At 45.4% G+C, this 15,492-nt stretch overlaps 1 protein-coding gene across 2 annotated transcripts in view; it reads left to right on the forward strand.

The window, feature by feature from the left end:
- Positions 1–385: 385 nt before the first annotated feature.
- Positions 386–15,492, forward strand: part of SLAIN1 (SLAIN motif family member 1) — a 34,901-nt gene continuing 19,794 nt past the window's right edge. For both annotated transcript variants that reach the window (XM_035115664.2, XM_035115665.2), the window contains exons 1-2: positions 386–858; positions 9,141–9,280. In XM_035115664.2, the coding sequence (XP_034971555.1) occupies positions 386–858; positions 9,141–9,280 (613 nt within the window). The remainder of the gene's footprint in view (positions 859–9,140; positions 9,281–15,492) is intronic.

The following is a 15,492-nucleotide window of genomic DNA, read 5'->3' on the forward strand; positions in this document are numbered from 1 at the left end:
TTTCACGACCCCTTTCTCATGGAACGAATGTAGACGTGGGGAAATCCATTTCCCTCCATGGGGGCGGCGTCTCACCGTCCCCCCGCCCTCCTTCCCAGCGCCCTTCTCTCTCTCTCGCTTCCCTTCCCTCCGCGCAGGCCCAGAGCCCCGCGCGCCGCTCATTAGCCTCTCCCCGCCCTGCTTTGTTCCCATTGTGCGCCTCGCTCAGCCCGGCGGAGGGTGGGGAGGCGAGCGCCGCGGGTCCGCCGCCGCTGCGCGCCAGGCGCGTCTCCGGCGAGGCGCGTCGAGGAGGTGGAACGAAGGCGCCGCGTCTGCTCCGGCTACAGCCCGGCGGAGGCGGAGGGGGACCTGCCTTCTTCGCCCGCCTCGCCTCCTTCGGGGAGGGATGGAGGCTGCTGTGCTGAAGCCCCTCGTGGCCGAGGTGAAGCCGGGCGCCGTGAGCGCCGAGCTGGAGGTGAAGAAGCTGCAGGAGCTGGTGCGCAAGCTGGAGAAGCAGAACGAGCAGCTGCGCAACCGGGCGGCCGTCGCCTCGCCCGCCTCGCCGGGAAGCGCCGCCAGCGCGCTCCTGCTGCTCCCCGCCGCCTCCGCCGCCGTCCAGGCGCCCGCCTCGACCCCCAGCACCTCCCCGACGGCCTGCATGCCCAGCCCGGTGCCCACTCTCCTGTGCCAAGCCGAGCCCTTCGTCTACTTCAAGCCGTCGCCCCCCGGAGGAGGAGAAGGAGGAAGCTGCCGCTCCGGAGGCCAGGAAGCCCCTGGGGTGGCCCCCCCTACGGACACCGTCCTGGATGAAGTGGAGGTGCTGGATCTGCAGGGGGTCGAGTGCTGCGATCCGGAGGGCGGCGACGACGACGAGACGTGGTGGGTACCCCACTTGGGTGCATTTCTAGACAGGCGCCAGGTCCAGCCCCCCCCCGCCAGAGCGGCATATAAATAATAATAAAATATTAATACTTCCATCCTCATCGAAGGAAAGGATTCCCCCTCCCCTGCTCATCGCCTGGGGCCCTTCCAAGGAAAGCCCCCTCCTCTCTCTCCTCTCCCCAGCTGGCGCTTTTCAAGGCTGCCTTATTAGCATTAACTCCGCAATCCCCCTTGATCCTGTTTCGCAGCGATTTAAATCAGCCTTTTTCACCCCCTTAACGTCTCCTCGGTCATAGTTATTAACTACTCTCCCCCCCACCCCCCACGCCAAGGGGGACCCGCTTAGGGGACTCTTATTGCCACTTCTCTGCTTCCCACAAGCCCAGGATTTGTCTCCTTGATCCTGCTGGTTTAGAAATATCCTGCCCTTGCTCACCCCACCCCGAATCCTTCAGAAACGCCTTGGCCTAATGACTAGGGTGTTAAGAATGGAGTTGTTGTCTTCTTGCATTGGGCTCAAGTAGATCGGGCTCAAAAGCAATGTCGTGTTCTCATTTACTGTGATTTCCAGAGGGGTAAGCAGTCGGTTGCAGCAAAACCAAACAGAGATCTTCCGACACCTGAGCAAATTTTTGAATGGTTATAAGCTTTCATTGCACCCACGGAAAATTCTTTGCCACCACAAGCCTTTTTGATGTTCATTAAATAGAGAATTCCAGGATTATAACTGAAAATGTGTGGGGGGGGGGGAACAGCAGCCAAGTAATAGTTTATATTCTGAAAAGGAAGTCACAATGGAGTTAATGGCTTGAACTGAACATGTTTTTCATTCTTTGCTCCTTTTTTTCTTGGTTGAGCACCCTAACGTTTGTTGAGCAGTGCTGCTGAGAGAGTACATTTAAATGCCGCTCTGCCAGTTTGGAGGAGGAGGAGGAGGGAAACCTGACGTGCAAAAAATGTGGTTTTGTTCAAAGCTTGCATCCAATTGGTCAACCCCCAAAGGCAATCAGTGGGGCTTATTTGATGCATCTTATGAATTAGCATTTTATGCATGTCATAAATGGCAATGAAGATAATGGGAAATGCCTTGAAAATGACGCTTCGTTAGTACGGATGCCTCTGTGGAAGCTTGTGATCCCATTGCTTTGAAAAGATCACAAGGGATTTCAGGACTGTGGTCAGCAACCCTCATCTGCAAGGCCTGCTGCTTCCTCCTGAATGGATGCTTTGTGAAGCGAAGCTGCGAGTAGCTCTGGAAGCAGAATGAAAATGGAGGTAGCACCAGTGATTTATACAGCTGCAGCAAACTGTGTAAAGTGTGACAGTCGAAGTAGCCGGCAAACCGCCCCCTCCCATTGTTAAAAAAATACTGCAGAGATTGTAGCGGCAACCTTCTGTCTTTTCAGACCCCTGTTTTAATTCCTGTCTGCAACAGAAATCCACTCTCATTTTATTTCTTGTTGTGGATTCTTCTTTACCTGTGTTTCTCATTTTTCTCTGGGGCAAGCTATATGTTAAACAAAAATGTTTGCATATTCAAATCTTGATGGCTGCTTCTTCCAGGGAAGAGTGGGGGTGGGGGGGGAGAGGAATGCTTAAGTATTCCTTCCTTCGCCAGTTTCCTACCACCACAATTTCCCCTCACCCCAAAATGCAGCCTCCCCAGTGGGTTTTGCAATGCATGCTTGCATCTGAAAAATGCACCTGGAACCCTGGCAGGAGTGGGGTGAGGAGAGCTGCAAACAAAAAGTGTCAGGTGGAAGAAGGGCTAAGTGTGAACATGCATGCTCAGTCACAGACGCAAAACAGCTTATTCACTCAAAACTGCCTCCTTCCAAATCCTCTTTTCTCTTAGAAGAAGCAGCTGTTAGGGTTTAAATACATTCATGTATAATATAGTCATTTCTGGTCATCTGTCTTTCCCTTCTCCCTATCTGTTTCCTGCTCCTTTTCTTAAAAATCATTTTTTTTTAAAAAAACACCAAAATAAAATATGTTAGTCACTTCGGTGCAACACACCTTGGCTCTAGTTGTGACATAGTTGTACGTCACAGTTCAGCCCACCAGTCGAAGACTGATGCGTTGTAGGAGGGAATTGTTAATGTTACGTTTTCTTTTTTAAAAATTTAAATTCTATACCACTTTTTCAAAGTACGGAGAATAATACTTCATAATTGTCCCAAGCTTGATGTGCCTCATTTTTTCAAAGTATAGAATATATGTCAATGCAAATGATTTCTGTTTGCACACGCACAAAACACACATCTGCTCTAATGAATGGATGTCAATCCATGTGAAGCTGAACACATTTAAATCCTCATTCTCTCTGTCCCATTATAATCAGTGGCATTCACATGTATGGCTCACATCCAGTGTGGCTAATAGATGCATTCATAATTTTTAATTCCAGGGGGCTACATATAATTTTGTAGAGTATGTATCACTGCAACTGGCAGTAGGACTGGTGGGAATCAACTAGGTGCAGTTAAATATGAAGACAGAAAGGAGCATTTCCCAAAATTTAAATGGGTGTGTTTTTTCGGTGCTGTAAAATGCCTTGATTTAAGCCTGCATTTCTAAGGTAACTGACATGCAAATGGACTTGAGTTATTGGTAACTAGGGAGAGCTCAGATGCACATAAAAATAAAAATCAAGGCTCGGTCATGGAAAATGTGAAGCACATCTGAACATATACAGAGTGTATTTTTCTCACCACCAAGTAATCATAGTTTACTCTTTGTAAATAGGCATGTGGAGCTGTGTCCCTGGTTGCCTGAAGTAAGTAATAATCACCCCTGGCGAGCAGGCAGCAAATATTTTGAAATTTGAAGGTAATTGGTGGTTCTTCCTCACCCACTGGTGTGTTTCCAGAGATGACTTTCAGGTGGCTGACACATTGCATGCGGATCAATCATTCCAGTTAACAAATTTCAGATAACAGAACTGACAAAGACCCCGCAGAGCTGCTACCAGTCAGGAATTAAATGGAGCAATGATCCAAGTTCCAGAGAAGAAAGAACAAAGATTGAACCAAAAGAAAAGATGAGAGGCATGTTCATAAACCTTTTATTTTTCCCTGCTAGGGTGTGTGTTTGTGTGGATTGGGGTGGAGTTCTTCCTCCACCTGCCCAACCCAGCCTCCTCCCACAGAGCAAAACCATTCTGCTTGCTGGTGGGCTTCCCTGGTGATCTGCTGGATCCTGAACTGCCCCCTCTGCCATCAGTTGATGACATTGGGCTCAATTCCAGTCTGATTGTTATGCCAGCTCAAAGTTTGCTAAATGTAACCTTTTCTACTGCCTCTCCACCTTTTGTCCTAGCCAGGATGAGTGATGGTTGTAGCAGCTGAAGTCAAAGGGAAATCCTTATTAATACACATACCCTGGATTGGGCTGCAACTGTGGTTACATAGCCAGTTTTTACTTTTACTTTACGGAGGAAAACGAGTACAGTGACAATTAAAGGTCAGCCGCTGGGGTCCTGCAACAAAACGTTGCCTTGTGGAGTGCTTCAGTTTGGGAACTTCTCTCGGTTTCCACTCCCTCTCCTGGTTTCTCTTCCATCTTTCACTCTCCTCCACACCCCACCTTAACAGGCATTCATCTTTCTCTCTTCCCCCTGTTCTGCTCAGACCAGAACTGGCCTGGGACCTTTTGCTTCCTGTCATCTCTCACCCACCTCCACCAGACAAAGTGCATTGTGTCAGAGGCCAGACAAGTTGTTTTAGCACCGAAGGCAGAAAAATCCTGCAGGTACCAGTTCCCAAGGGTAAAGTTGGAATAATAGTTATTTACTTACTTAAACAATTAACAGTTTGCTTCCCTTTTGTGGCAGTCAAAGCCAGCTGATTGAGATATTCTGCCTAATATTAACACCAGCACCTGGCTCAGTCCTCAGGTGGGCTATTTGTAGATTCACAACTCTCCACTCTGGTTCATGGATGGCAGAGCAGTCGGGTGCTGCAGTTGTTCCTCTCAACCACTGGGAACATTGAAAAAAACAGCTCCTAAGTGTGCACAAGGATGTGATCTATCCAGATCGCGAACTGTTTTCTTCTAAACTTTCGTATCTATTTTTCTCTGACCTCCTGTTCCTCAGTCCCTTGATGGCTCCATGCCATTGAGTATTGGTGGAACGTGTTCTTAAGGGGTATTTTTAATCCTAAAGCCTGCCTGTATCTCTAATACATCCATAAAGTGGTAAGTGCACAGAAAGACTCAAATCAGTGTTGGTATAAAAAGGTAAAGGGACCCCTGACCATTAGGTCCAGTCGTGACCGACTCTGGGGTTGCGGCGCTCATCTTGCATTATTGGCCGAGGGAGCCGGCGTATAGCTTCCAGGTCATGGGGCCAGTATGACTAAGCTGCTACTGGTGAACTAGAGCAGCACACGGAAACGCTGTATATAGATGTCCTTTATTTCTAGCTTAATCAGCAGTGAAGTCTGTTGACTTCTATGAGATTCTGGAAATAACTGTGCAAACACCAGCTCATACTTAATAGTAGGCATATTTCAAGGTGATGCATTATTATAAATAATAACTTGTAACCACCACCCGTTCCCTCTCATGGAGCTGGAGCATGAACAGGTGTTACAGCAATTGCAAATTGTTCTAGACTCAGGAAAGTGTTGAATAAGGAGGATTATTCTCTGCCACTGCAGAGCTGTCTTTGCTATATTGCTAGGCTAGACCTTGGCTAGGTAAAAAGTCCCATTGAACTAAATGAGACTTGCTTCTCAGTAGTCATGCATAGGCTCACACTGTGAAACTACTGTTTTGCATTAAAATAGTCTTCAAGGGCTGCTATTCCTGAATTCTGGTCTGGTTCTGCATTTAGCTCTTGGCATTAAAACTTTGATCTTGAAGACATGTTGGCAGTTGCATATCGCTAACTGTCCAGAAATCATATCTTTATTTCTTTCTTTGAAGACTGTAGCACGGAGATGTCTACCAGGAGGACTCTAGACCAGGCATCCCCAAACTTCGGCCCTCCAGATGTTTTGGACTACAATTCCCATCATCCCTGACCACTGGTCCTGTTAGCTAGGGATCATGGGAGTTGTAGGCCAAAACATCTGGAGGGCCGCAGTTTGGGGATGCCTGCTCTAGACTGTACTGGCAACTGGCCTGTAGATTTCAGTGAGGCTTGCAGTAGAATAGATCAGGTTTTTTTTTCTGAGATAAATCGAAGGCTGCATTGTTTAGAGAGCAATCCTGCAGCAAGCTCCACTGGGGTGAGTGGATTAGGATCCAGTGGATCTCCAGCTAAGCCAGGAGGTTCCTGGGACAGCCAGGCCAGCTTAACTCCCACATCCTTGGCTTAGCTGGAGATATGCTGCTGTATCTCCCCCATTCTGCGTCAGCCCAGGATCCACCTCCTGATCTGAGCCTGGTGAATGTTAAGTTGGTGCAAGCCATTATTATTATTATTAGCCACCCATCTGACTGGGTTGCCCTAGACACTCAGGGCAACTTCCAGCAAAATATAGAAGCACAATAGAACGTCAGACATTCAAAACATATGGACTTCCATTCTGTGGCTTCAGCTGGAGGTTGCTATTAATCTCCAGAGGTAGCCTGCCCCTTCCTTTCCCTCCCACATAATGACTTTCTCAATGTGGGGCATTTGTATTGAGGTCTGGAGTAATTTCTGATTTCTTTGGTCTTTGTGCATTCATCTTAAAAAAGAAAAGCCAAGCTGTGTATGTGGTTGATTTCTTAAAAATGATTTATGTAAAATAGATAATATGGTTAGTTTTGCATCACGTCTTCTCTTTAACATTTGGCCTTTCAAATTGCTGTGGGGGGTGGGCAGTGTCTGTATGGAGTGGAGGGAGAGCCATGGGGGAATGAACCTTGGGGTTAATGGTTGACATCCATTTGTCTTGGGAGACAGTGGAAGAGTGTGGCTTCAGGGGTGAAGTCAAACCATTGTTGAGTTTCAGCACCAGCTGTGGCTGTAGAGACTGATACGGGAGAGACATGTTTTGTTGCATCTGGGGCAGATGAAGATGTCTAGTTTTGCTACTACAGGTGTACCATGACATTTATTCTTGCTGTGCTCCTCCCAACAGTCATTCCTTCTCTGGTCACTGATACACAACCTAACTGATTGTCTCCAAGCACTACAGTCATCTGCAAAGGATTCCCACATTGCAATATTAATGTTGCCAGCCTTCATGTTGTGTTTGCAGTCGACTCTGCAACACAGAGTTCAGAGTTGGTCTGCCAATGAACCTGGTTCCTGAAGTCAGCTCCCTGTAGAGTACATCCTTGGGGGTCCAATTGCATTGCAATAGTGCAGTCTGTAAATTATCAGAGCATGGAGAACAGTGGCAATCTCTGTAGCTGGCAAACCAGCTGGAGATGGAAACAGGTGTGCTTAGCCACTGAGCCTGCCCAGTCCAGTAACACTGTTGGATCCAGGAGCACCCCAAGCTATGAACCTGCTCCATCCAGGGGAGTATAACCTGCCCAGGAGAAGCCATCTCCCTCCTGGACTTAAGAACCTGGAATGCATAACCCCTCTGCCTCTTCAAGCTTCCACTTCAGTTCATTGGCCTGTACCCAGCCCATTACTGCCTCCAAGGAGCAGTCTAGCACTTCAACCTCCTCTCCTTATTCCAATGGATTGGAGAGACAGCTGGGTGTCATCCACGTATTACTGATGCCTCATTCCAAATATCCTTATGACAGCTGCCAGGAGAGTTCTAACATGCATTTTAGTGTGGCAAGCATGCTCAAGGAGTGTGCAAAACAGCGCCAGGGAGGAGTTAGGACCGAGATTTCTGGAGGGCCACATTTGACCTTCGTTCTTAAAGTGTTAGTGTTGACAGAGTTCAGCGTTTCCTTCATTGTTTGCAACACCCAGTTGTATGGTTCATGGAAAGGGGGTTCGTGGAAAAGGGGAATCTTCCTCTGAACCCACCCACCTACCCCAAAACCACTCCACAACAAGATGGCAAGATGGAGTTGACTTTAATCTAGGGTAGTAAAATCACAAGTCAATTGAGAAGCGATGTGATATTTGATGGGCTTTCACATGGATGGAGCAAGTTGTGTGTGTGTGTGTGTGTGTGTGTGTGTGTGTTGCTTCAGAAAAATAGGACCCAAACCAACAGGTCCAATTTACAAGGAAAGAGGATTTCCACAAAATGTTAGGAGGAACTTCCTGGGGTACAAGTTCAACCATGGAACAGACTGTCTTCAGAAGATGGTAGACTCTTACGCATTAGAGGTTTTTGAAATAGAGGCCTTTGCCTCTGACACGGATGCTGTAGAAGTGGAATTCCCTGCATGGGGGTTAAATTAGATGACCTTTCCCTTCTAGCCATGTGATTCTTTAACCTCTCCTGAGTTAAGATTGGCTGCAGTTCCCTGTCTAGTATATACTTGGACATGAACCCGGGGTTATGGCCATGTGATCTGTACAAAAACTCATGAGGAATGCTTAACTTGTTTTTGTCCAAGTTAAGAGTGCTTAACTTTCTCTGGATGGCACCCAAGGTATTGAAAAGCTTCTGTCTGCTTACCTATGTTGAAATCCATAACAAGCAACTCTTCACTCGGAAGAATATGGCGAGAGGAGCTATTATTAGATGTTGAATATGCTCCTTCACACTCCAGAGGCACATCGCAGGCTTACTGTTCTTCAGTTAGAGGGACTCGCGATATGCACTCTGAAAAGGGTAGCAGTCTCAGATGGGGGACTAAAAGGTAAGAACAGAATTGTGTTTCCAGTAAATTGCACAAATAGGAAATTAACATCTAGAATGGACTTCAGTATTCTAGAACTTTCTGAACTCTCAGATTATACCAACATGTTTTATGTGCTTAGCTGAAAACTGGATTTCACTGTGGCTCAACCATCCTTCCTAACCCTAGCGCCCTGTAGATGACATTGTACTCCACTCCCAGACAGCCTCAGACAGCATGGCCAATGTTTGGAGATGATGGGCGTTCTAACATCATCTGGAAGGTACCAGGTTGGGGCAGGGATGTTTAACTCGATGTACGTGACCACTAAATAGGACTGTAGTTTGTTCTTTAGATACAGTTCTGGACCTATTTGAGGCTTGCTTTTAAGGCTGCACACTCCAAACATAGTAATTATAAACCAGTTAGAATGAGAATACATTTTATTATTATTATTATTAATTATTATTTAATCTCAATTTGAGATACGCCACCGTCTCTGCTTTTGTAGTGCTGTACATCTTCCATTAGAAGCATCAAATTTATGTGTTGTGCTAAAGCTTCTCTTTGATTCTATTTAGGTTGTATGTTGCACCAACAAAGAGCATCGTACCCCAAGAAAAATCACTGACCCCTTTGCAGTGGTGTCGCCATGTTCTAGATAATCCAAGCCCTGAGATGGAAGCTGCAAAACGCTCTCTGTGCTTCAGGTTGGAACAAGGTAGCTTTGGTTTTTAAATCATTGTGTTTCCATTGCTTTCTCAGAGAATCTGTTCCTACTGGTTTTAGGCTGGTCCAGTTGAGTAGCAGCATAAAAGATTGTCTGTGTGCAAGGTGTTCTATATTTCTGAGGCCTACACATTGAAAACCGCCAAAGTAGGGATTTATTCAGGGCTTTCTGCCCCACAGTCTCAAATATTTATGGGAACTCTGCAGTGTCCCAGATTTCCTTGTTTGGGGATTTATGTCCTAAAATCAGATGCACATCTAAATAAGGATGTGCTTCTTTGCTTTCAATGTGATGTACATTTGCATGTACACCTCTTGTTCTTATATACCCTCAATTAGCTTGTACATGAGTGTCTGCATCCAGACACCAGCTGCCTACCATCCAGATACCCCCACCTCACTGAAAGTATATTGGGAAGAAGGTAGGTTTATCATATCTGCACTGACAAAGCTACAACATTGTATTGATTTTTTTACTGCTGACTTTGTATATGTTTTAATCTGATTCCTTGTTCAATTGGTATCTGTTTTTTAAAGACAGGGTTTCTTTGGTGGGGGTGGCAAATTACCCTAAAGAGTAGAATATAGATAATTTTAATAGAAATAAACACACATGCTGGACTACCAGAATATCCCGTGTGTGTGTGTGTGTGTGTGTATGTTGAGCAAATGCTGATGCCGAAAATGTCAGTGGGTTCATTAATAGTTTTGTGGTGGTGGTGGTGGTGGTTTTAAAAATGAAAACTGCTAAACCCTATTCTTTACAGCCTATACATATCTGCTCAGAAGTAGGCCTCACTGAGTTAAGTAAGACTTATTCGCAGGTAAGTGTATACAGGATTGCAACTGTAGTCGCGTACAACACTAAAAGAGCTAAACACATTTATAGCCATAACTCTTCATAAAACAAGAGTTCATTAAGTAAAACCGGCCAGATTTCCCAACAGAAATAATTTTTCTAATGAATTGAAGATCAGTTCACTTTCAAAATTCCCTGTGAAACTTGTCAGTTGACTTCTCGTTTATCATTTCCTTTGTTTTTCTGCAGCACCTGAGAGAGTTGTTCCAAACCTATCATATGCTTTAATAACACTCAGGAGTTTGTTTCCCCATGTCATGTTTATTTCAACAGTCTGTGTTTTACTTTTGCCTCAGGATGCTGCGGTTTCGGAACCAAATGAGGGATGAACACATGTTAATCTCTTGAGAACTTGTTTTTAAGAAAGGGGGAAATGGTCTTGCTTTCGTTACTGAAAGTATATTCTGGCATGAAACTTGCCAAATACTTGGCTTTGTGTGTGTGAGAGCATGATAGTATCTTAATTTTATTCTGCAATGGCCCAATGAACTGAGCACATGAAGGAGTCTGGGCCCCTTCAGACTGGTGGCTGTTCTTTTTTTTGGCAAGTGTATTCTGCAGTGTGTCGTTCATAAAATAATAGTGCATTTGTAGTGGATTCTCTTAGCTGTTCTACAATGCTTCCCTAATGTTACTGCCTCTGGCGGGGCACTCTTCTGCTATAATGTGCAACAAAAGGAGAACAACGCACACACCCCGGCCCAACCCTGGACATTTATGGTCTGAAACAGTACAGAATTTTAGCAGGAATTGACAGGATGTGCCCCAATTTGGAAACAAAGCAGTACGTCTGCCCCAAACCATCAGCAGGCATGGAACAGAATTGAAAGCAGGATTGCACAAAACAGCTCCAACACCACCATGAGCACAAACGATAATGAATAAAAAGGAACATCTGGTGCTTTCATTGCACAAACCTAAATTTATGTTATGTGATTGAATCCCTCTTGCAAAAATACTGACAGTCAGGAGGTGGCTATAAGCAACAAGCATGTACCACTACAGTGTTTGTTGTGAGAGGGTCATTTTTCCTGTGATATCTGTCGCACGCGGCAATTGTTGAGCCACTTCAGGAATTCTTGTGTGGCAGCTCCATGTCCTTTGAAAGCGCAACCTGTCCTTTGTGTATCTATCCATAGCAAGACAATATCTTGCCTGGTACCTGCCACCCACCCTTTCTTTCTAAGCAGTGACTGAGCTGACAGTATGTGTCTGCTGTAAGGGAAGCTATAGTTGGTAGGTTTAAAACCTCACATGGGGGTCTAGCCCTGGGAAAGGTTGAATGCTATGTGCAGGAGGGTTTAAGTGGGGAGAGGGTCCCAGAGTTGGAGGTTTCAGGAATAAGGACCTCCAGGGCAGCTGCAGAACAACAGATTGAGCAGTACTGAGAAATAAGGGCCCGTAGGAAGTAGATAATTGGGAAGCAGAATGGCAAGCTAGCGAGAAGAAACTCTATGTACTGTCTGAGGGCGGGGGGAAGATGGAAGAGTCATGCAAGCTCTGGAGGTACTGAATTTCAACATATTGATTTGAAGTAATCACCAAGACATTTGGCTGCAGGTCTCAACTGCGTTTGGTTCCTCTGTCAAAAATGTTCTTTGGAAAAGGCAGCTGTGAGGTTACATAACGTGGGCATTTTCGGCCACACTAAGCAAATGGCAAAAGTTGGTGGAGGAGAGTATCATGAAGGAACTTGCAGGGCATATTTGGAAGTCCTCTCAGTCGTCATTAGTTGATGGTTTACATCAGCCTCCCTAGACTCTTCTTTCTGCACCTTCTGTCTGAAACTGCAGTTCTTGGAGAACCAAATGCAATGCAGAAATAAATGGAGGTGCTGTAGCTCAGTGGTAGAACATATGCAAGGTCCCAAGTTCAATCTCTGGTGTCTCCACGTAAAGAGCAGGTTGTAGATGATGGAAGAGTCTTCTGGACAGCCTGGAGGACTCGGTACGTTTCCCAGCACAATTCAGTGTTGGTGCTGACCTTTAAAGCCCTAAACGGCCTCGGTCCAGTATACCTGAAGGAGCGTCTCCACCCCCATCATTCAGCTCGGACACTGAGGTCCAGCGCCGCGGGTCTTCTGGCGGTTCCCTCGCTACGAGAAGCCAAGTTACAGGGAACCAGGCAGAGGGCCTTCTCGGTAGTGGCACCCGCCCTGTGGAATGCCCTCCCACCAGAGGTCAAAGAGAACGACAATCACCAGACCTTTAGAAGGCATCTTAAGGCAGCCCTGTTTAGGGAACTTTTAATGTTTGTTTCTGTATATTAATGTTTTGTTGGAAGCCGCCCAGAGTGGCTGGGGGAACCTGGCCAGATGGGCGGGGTATAAATAATAAATTATTATTATTATTATTATTATTATTATTATTATTATTATTATTATTATTATTATTATTATTTCCTAGCTGAGTGGACAGTAGTGGGTCAAGAAAGACAAATAGGTGGACCTGGTGTGAGTCAGTAGTCTAATGTTCTTAGGATTATAAGGACATGTTTCCATTCCTATTCTGTGACTTATTTTTTACTGATCGAAAGTTTATTTCATATTATTCCCGCATAACAGGGGTTGGACTGGGTGACATTCTTACTGTGTTTCACTGAGTTTTTGTGCAGAGGTTTCATAACGATGGCAATGGTTTCATCAGCTGTCTTGCTAGCAACAACAAGCCATCAGCACAAATCCATATTTCAGCGGCTTCACACGCATTTACAGTCTCTTTCTATATATCACTGACTTTAATTGCTCTTGGGTATGGCTTGTTGTTTCTCTTCTTCTGCTTCCTCATTCAAAAGATGCACCCAGGAAAGTGCCAGTGAGAAACAGCCCTAGGGACTAACTTGCCCTTGACAAGTCAGTGCTAATTTTATCAGGAGGGGGAGGGGGAATAAATTCTGCAAGTTATGTTCCCCAGATTGTGCTTTCTGCACACCTTTTCCATCTGCTGGACTGGCAACAGAAGAAAAGAGCAGTCCTTCTCGGGAGGCCGGATTGCTGGCCCCTAATCATAGTAGAACGTTGGGTCTGCCATATGGTAAATTCCAGCTGTTGTGAGGTTGCTTATTTGTGTGAAGTTGTTGCCCTGTCCTTTGTGATGCCACCCACCCTCTGGACTCTTGTTCAGAGGTGGTCCAGACACAGTTCATCCAAATATCATGATTGACTGCATGGAGAAAGTGGATTGATTTGTTGTTTAGTCGTGTCCGACTCTTCGTGACCCCATGGACCATAGCACGCCAGGCACTCCTGTCTTGCACTGCCTCCCACAGTTTGGTCAAACTCATGTTCATAGCTTCGAGAACACTGTCCAACCACCTCGTCCTCTGTCATCCCCTTCTCCTAGTGCCCTCAATCTTTCCCAACATCAGGGTCTTTTCCAGGGAGTCTTCTCTTCTCATGAGGTGGCCAAAGTATTGGAGCCTCAGCTTCAGGATCTGTCCTTCCAGTGAGCGCTCAGGGCTGATTTCCTTCAGAATGGATAGATTTGATCTTCTTGCAGTCCATGGGACTCTCAAGAGTCTCCTCCAGCACCATAATTCAAAAGCATCAATTCTTCGGCGATCAGCCTTCTTTATGCTCCAGCTCTCACTTCCATACATCACTACTGGGAAAACCATAGCTTTAACTATACGGACCTTTGTGGGCAAGGTGACGTCTGTGCTTTTTAAGATGCTGTCTAGGTTTGTCATTGCTTTTCTCCCAAGAAGCAGGCATCTTTTAATTTCGTGACTGCTGTCACCATCTGCAGTGGATTGATTTATCTCTCTCAGAACACTAGAGCTTATGAACATGCAGTGAAGCTGAATGTTAGAAGATTCAGAACAGGTAAAAGAAATTACTATGTCGCACCTAGTTTAACTATGGAACTCACTCCTGCAGGAAGCAGCAACGGCCACCAACTTGGATGACTTTAAAAGAGGATTTGGTCATGGAGGATGAGGCTGTTGGTCAAGATTTGCCATGAAGGCTATGCTCTTCCTCCACAGTCGGAGGCAGTAATGCTTGTGGTGGTGATGACGGTGATGATGATGATAAGATTTATATACCACCCTTCATCAAAAGATCTCAGGGCAGTTCACAAGAAAAAAAAATTAGTTGATCAATGAAGGGGTATAAAAATAAAATTTGCCCAGTTGCCTAACAATTTGAGCAACTTAGGGGGATTTGGAATTCTAGGACAAACGGAAAGAAAATAAATTATCCTTATATAGGTTTCAATTTTCAAACAAGAACCCATAATTTGTCCCCCCCCTTTTTTTTTGAAAAAAGGAAAATATAGCACATACAAAAAGAGCACACAGTTGTTGGATGCTCTTGTGCTTGGGCCCTGCTTGCGGGCTTCCCATAGGCATCTGTTTGGCCACCATGAAAACAGGATGTTGGACTAGATGGGCCATTGACCTGATACGGTAGACTTTCCTTACGTTCTTATGTGACATGCATACTTGCTTTAGGGAATTATGTGACTTGTGCTTCCTCTGAGAAATGACTCTTCTATAGGAGCTAGATCATATCAGACACAGAAGGAAAGGCTCTTGATCTGTTTTCTCTTGTTTCTGTCTGGCCCAAGTGCCTCTGTAAGTTATATTTTCATTTTTTAAGCCTCCACGCTTGAGCTGCACTATCACTTCACATCAAATGTTGACTTAGTAGAAGTCAGTGCAGCAAGGTTTTCTGTGCATCTTGAAAGTGAGGGAACTCTTTGAGGGGAATGGTTGTTTTTGCATTTGCCCTTTTCCTTTATATGGGGTTGGGTTGGGGCACATTGTGGAAACTCAGTTATCAAAGCACAAATGATAATAATTTATTATTTATACCCATCTGGCTGGGTTGCCCAAACCTTGCTACACAAATGGATGATTCAAATAGGCAAGCTCTGGCTATTTATTTCGGGCAGAAACCATGGAGGGAGGGAGGGAGGGAGATTGGACAAATCCGTTTTCCCTTTGTTTGGTGATTGGCTTCAGCTGTTTGAGCCAGAAAGCATGGATTAAATATGTTCCCATAGGAAATCATGGCAATCATCACCCCGTTGTGCGAATGCTCACCGTACGAAAGTTTTCCTGGAAATACATATCTGAAGAAGTGTGCATCACACGAAAGCTTATACCAGAACAAACTTAGTTGGTCTATAAAGTGCTACTGGACAATTATTTATTTATTTATTTTGACTGGAAACACATAGTGAGGCCTGTGTATGCTTCCAAACTCAGAAATCATGATGTGACCAGGCAGGATCATTATTGTGCATGGCTGCAATAATGAGAGGATGGAGCAGCTGCACAATGAACTCTTTCCATTGTCTGTGTGCCTGTCCCTCCTGCCTTAAGTCTTCCTGGACACAACC

This window comes from Zootoca vivipara, chromosome 4 (assembly GCF_963506605.1).
Source record: "Zootoca vivipara chromosome 4, rZooViv1.1, whole genome shotgun sequence".
Lineage (NCBI taxonomy): Eukaryota > Metazoa > Chordata > Lepidosauria > Squamata > Lacertidae > Zootoca > Zootoca vivipara.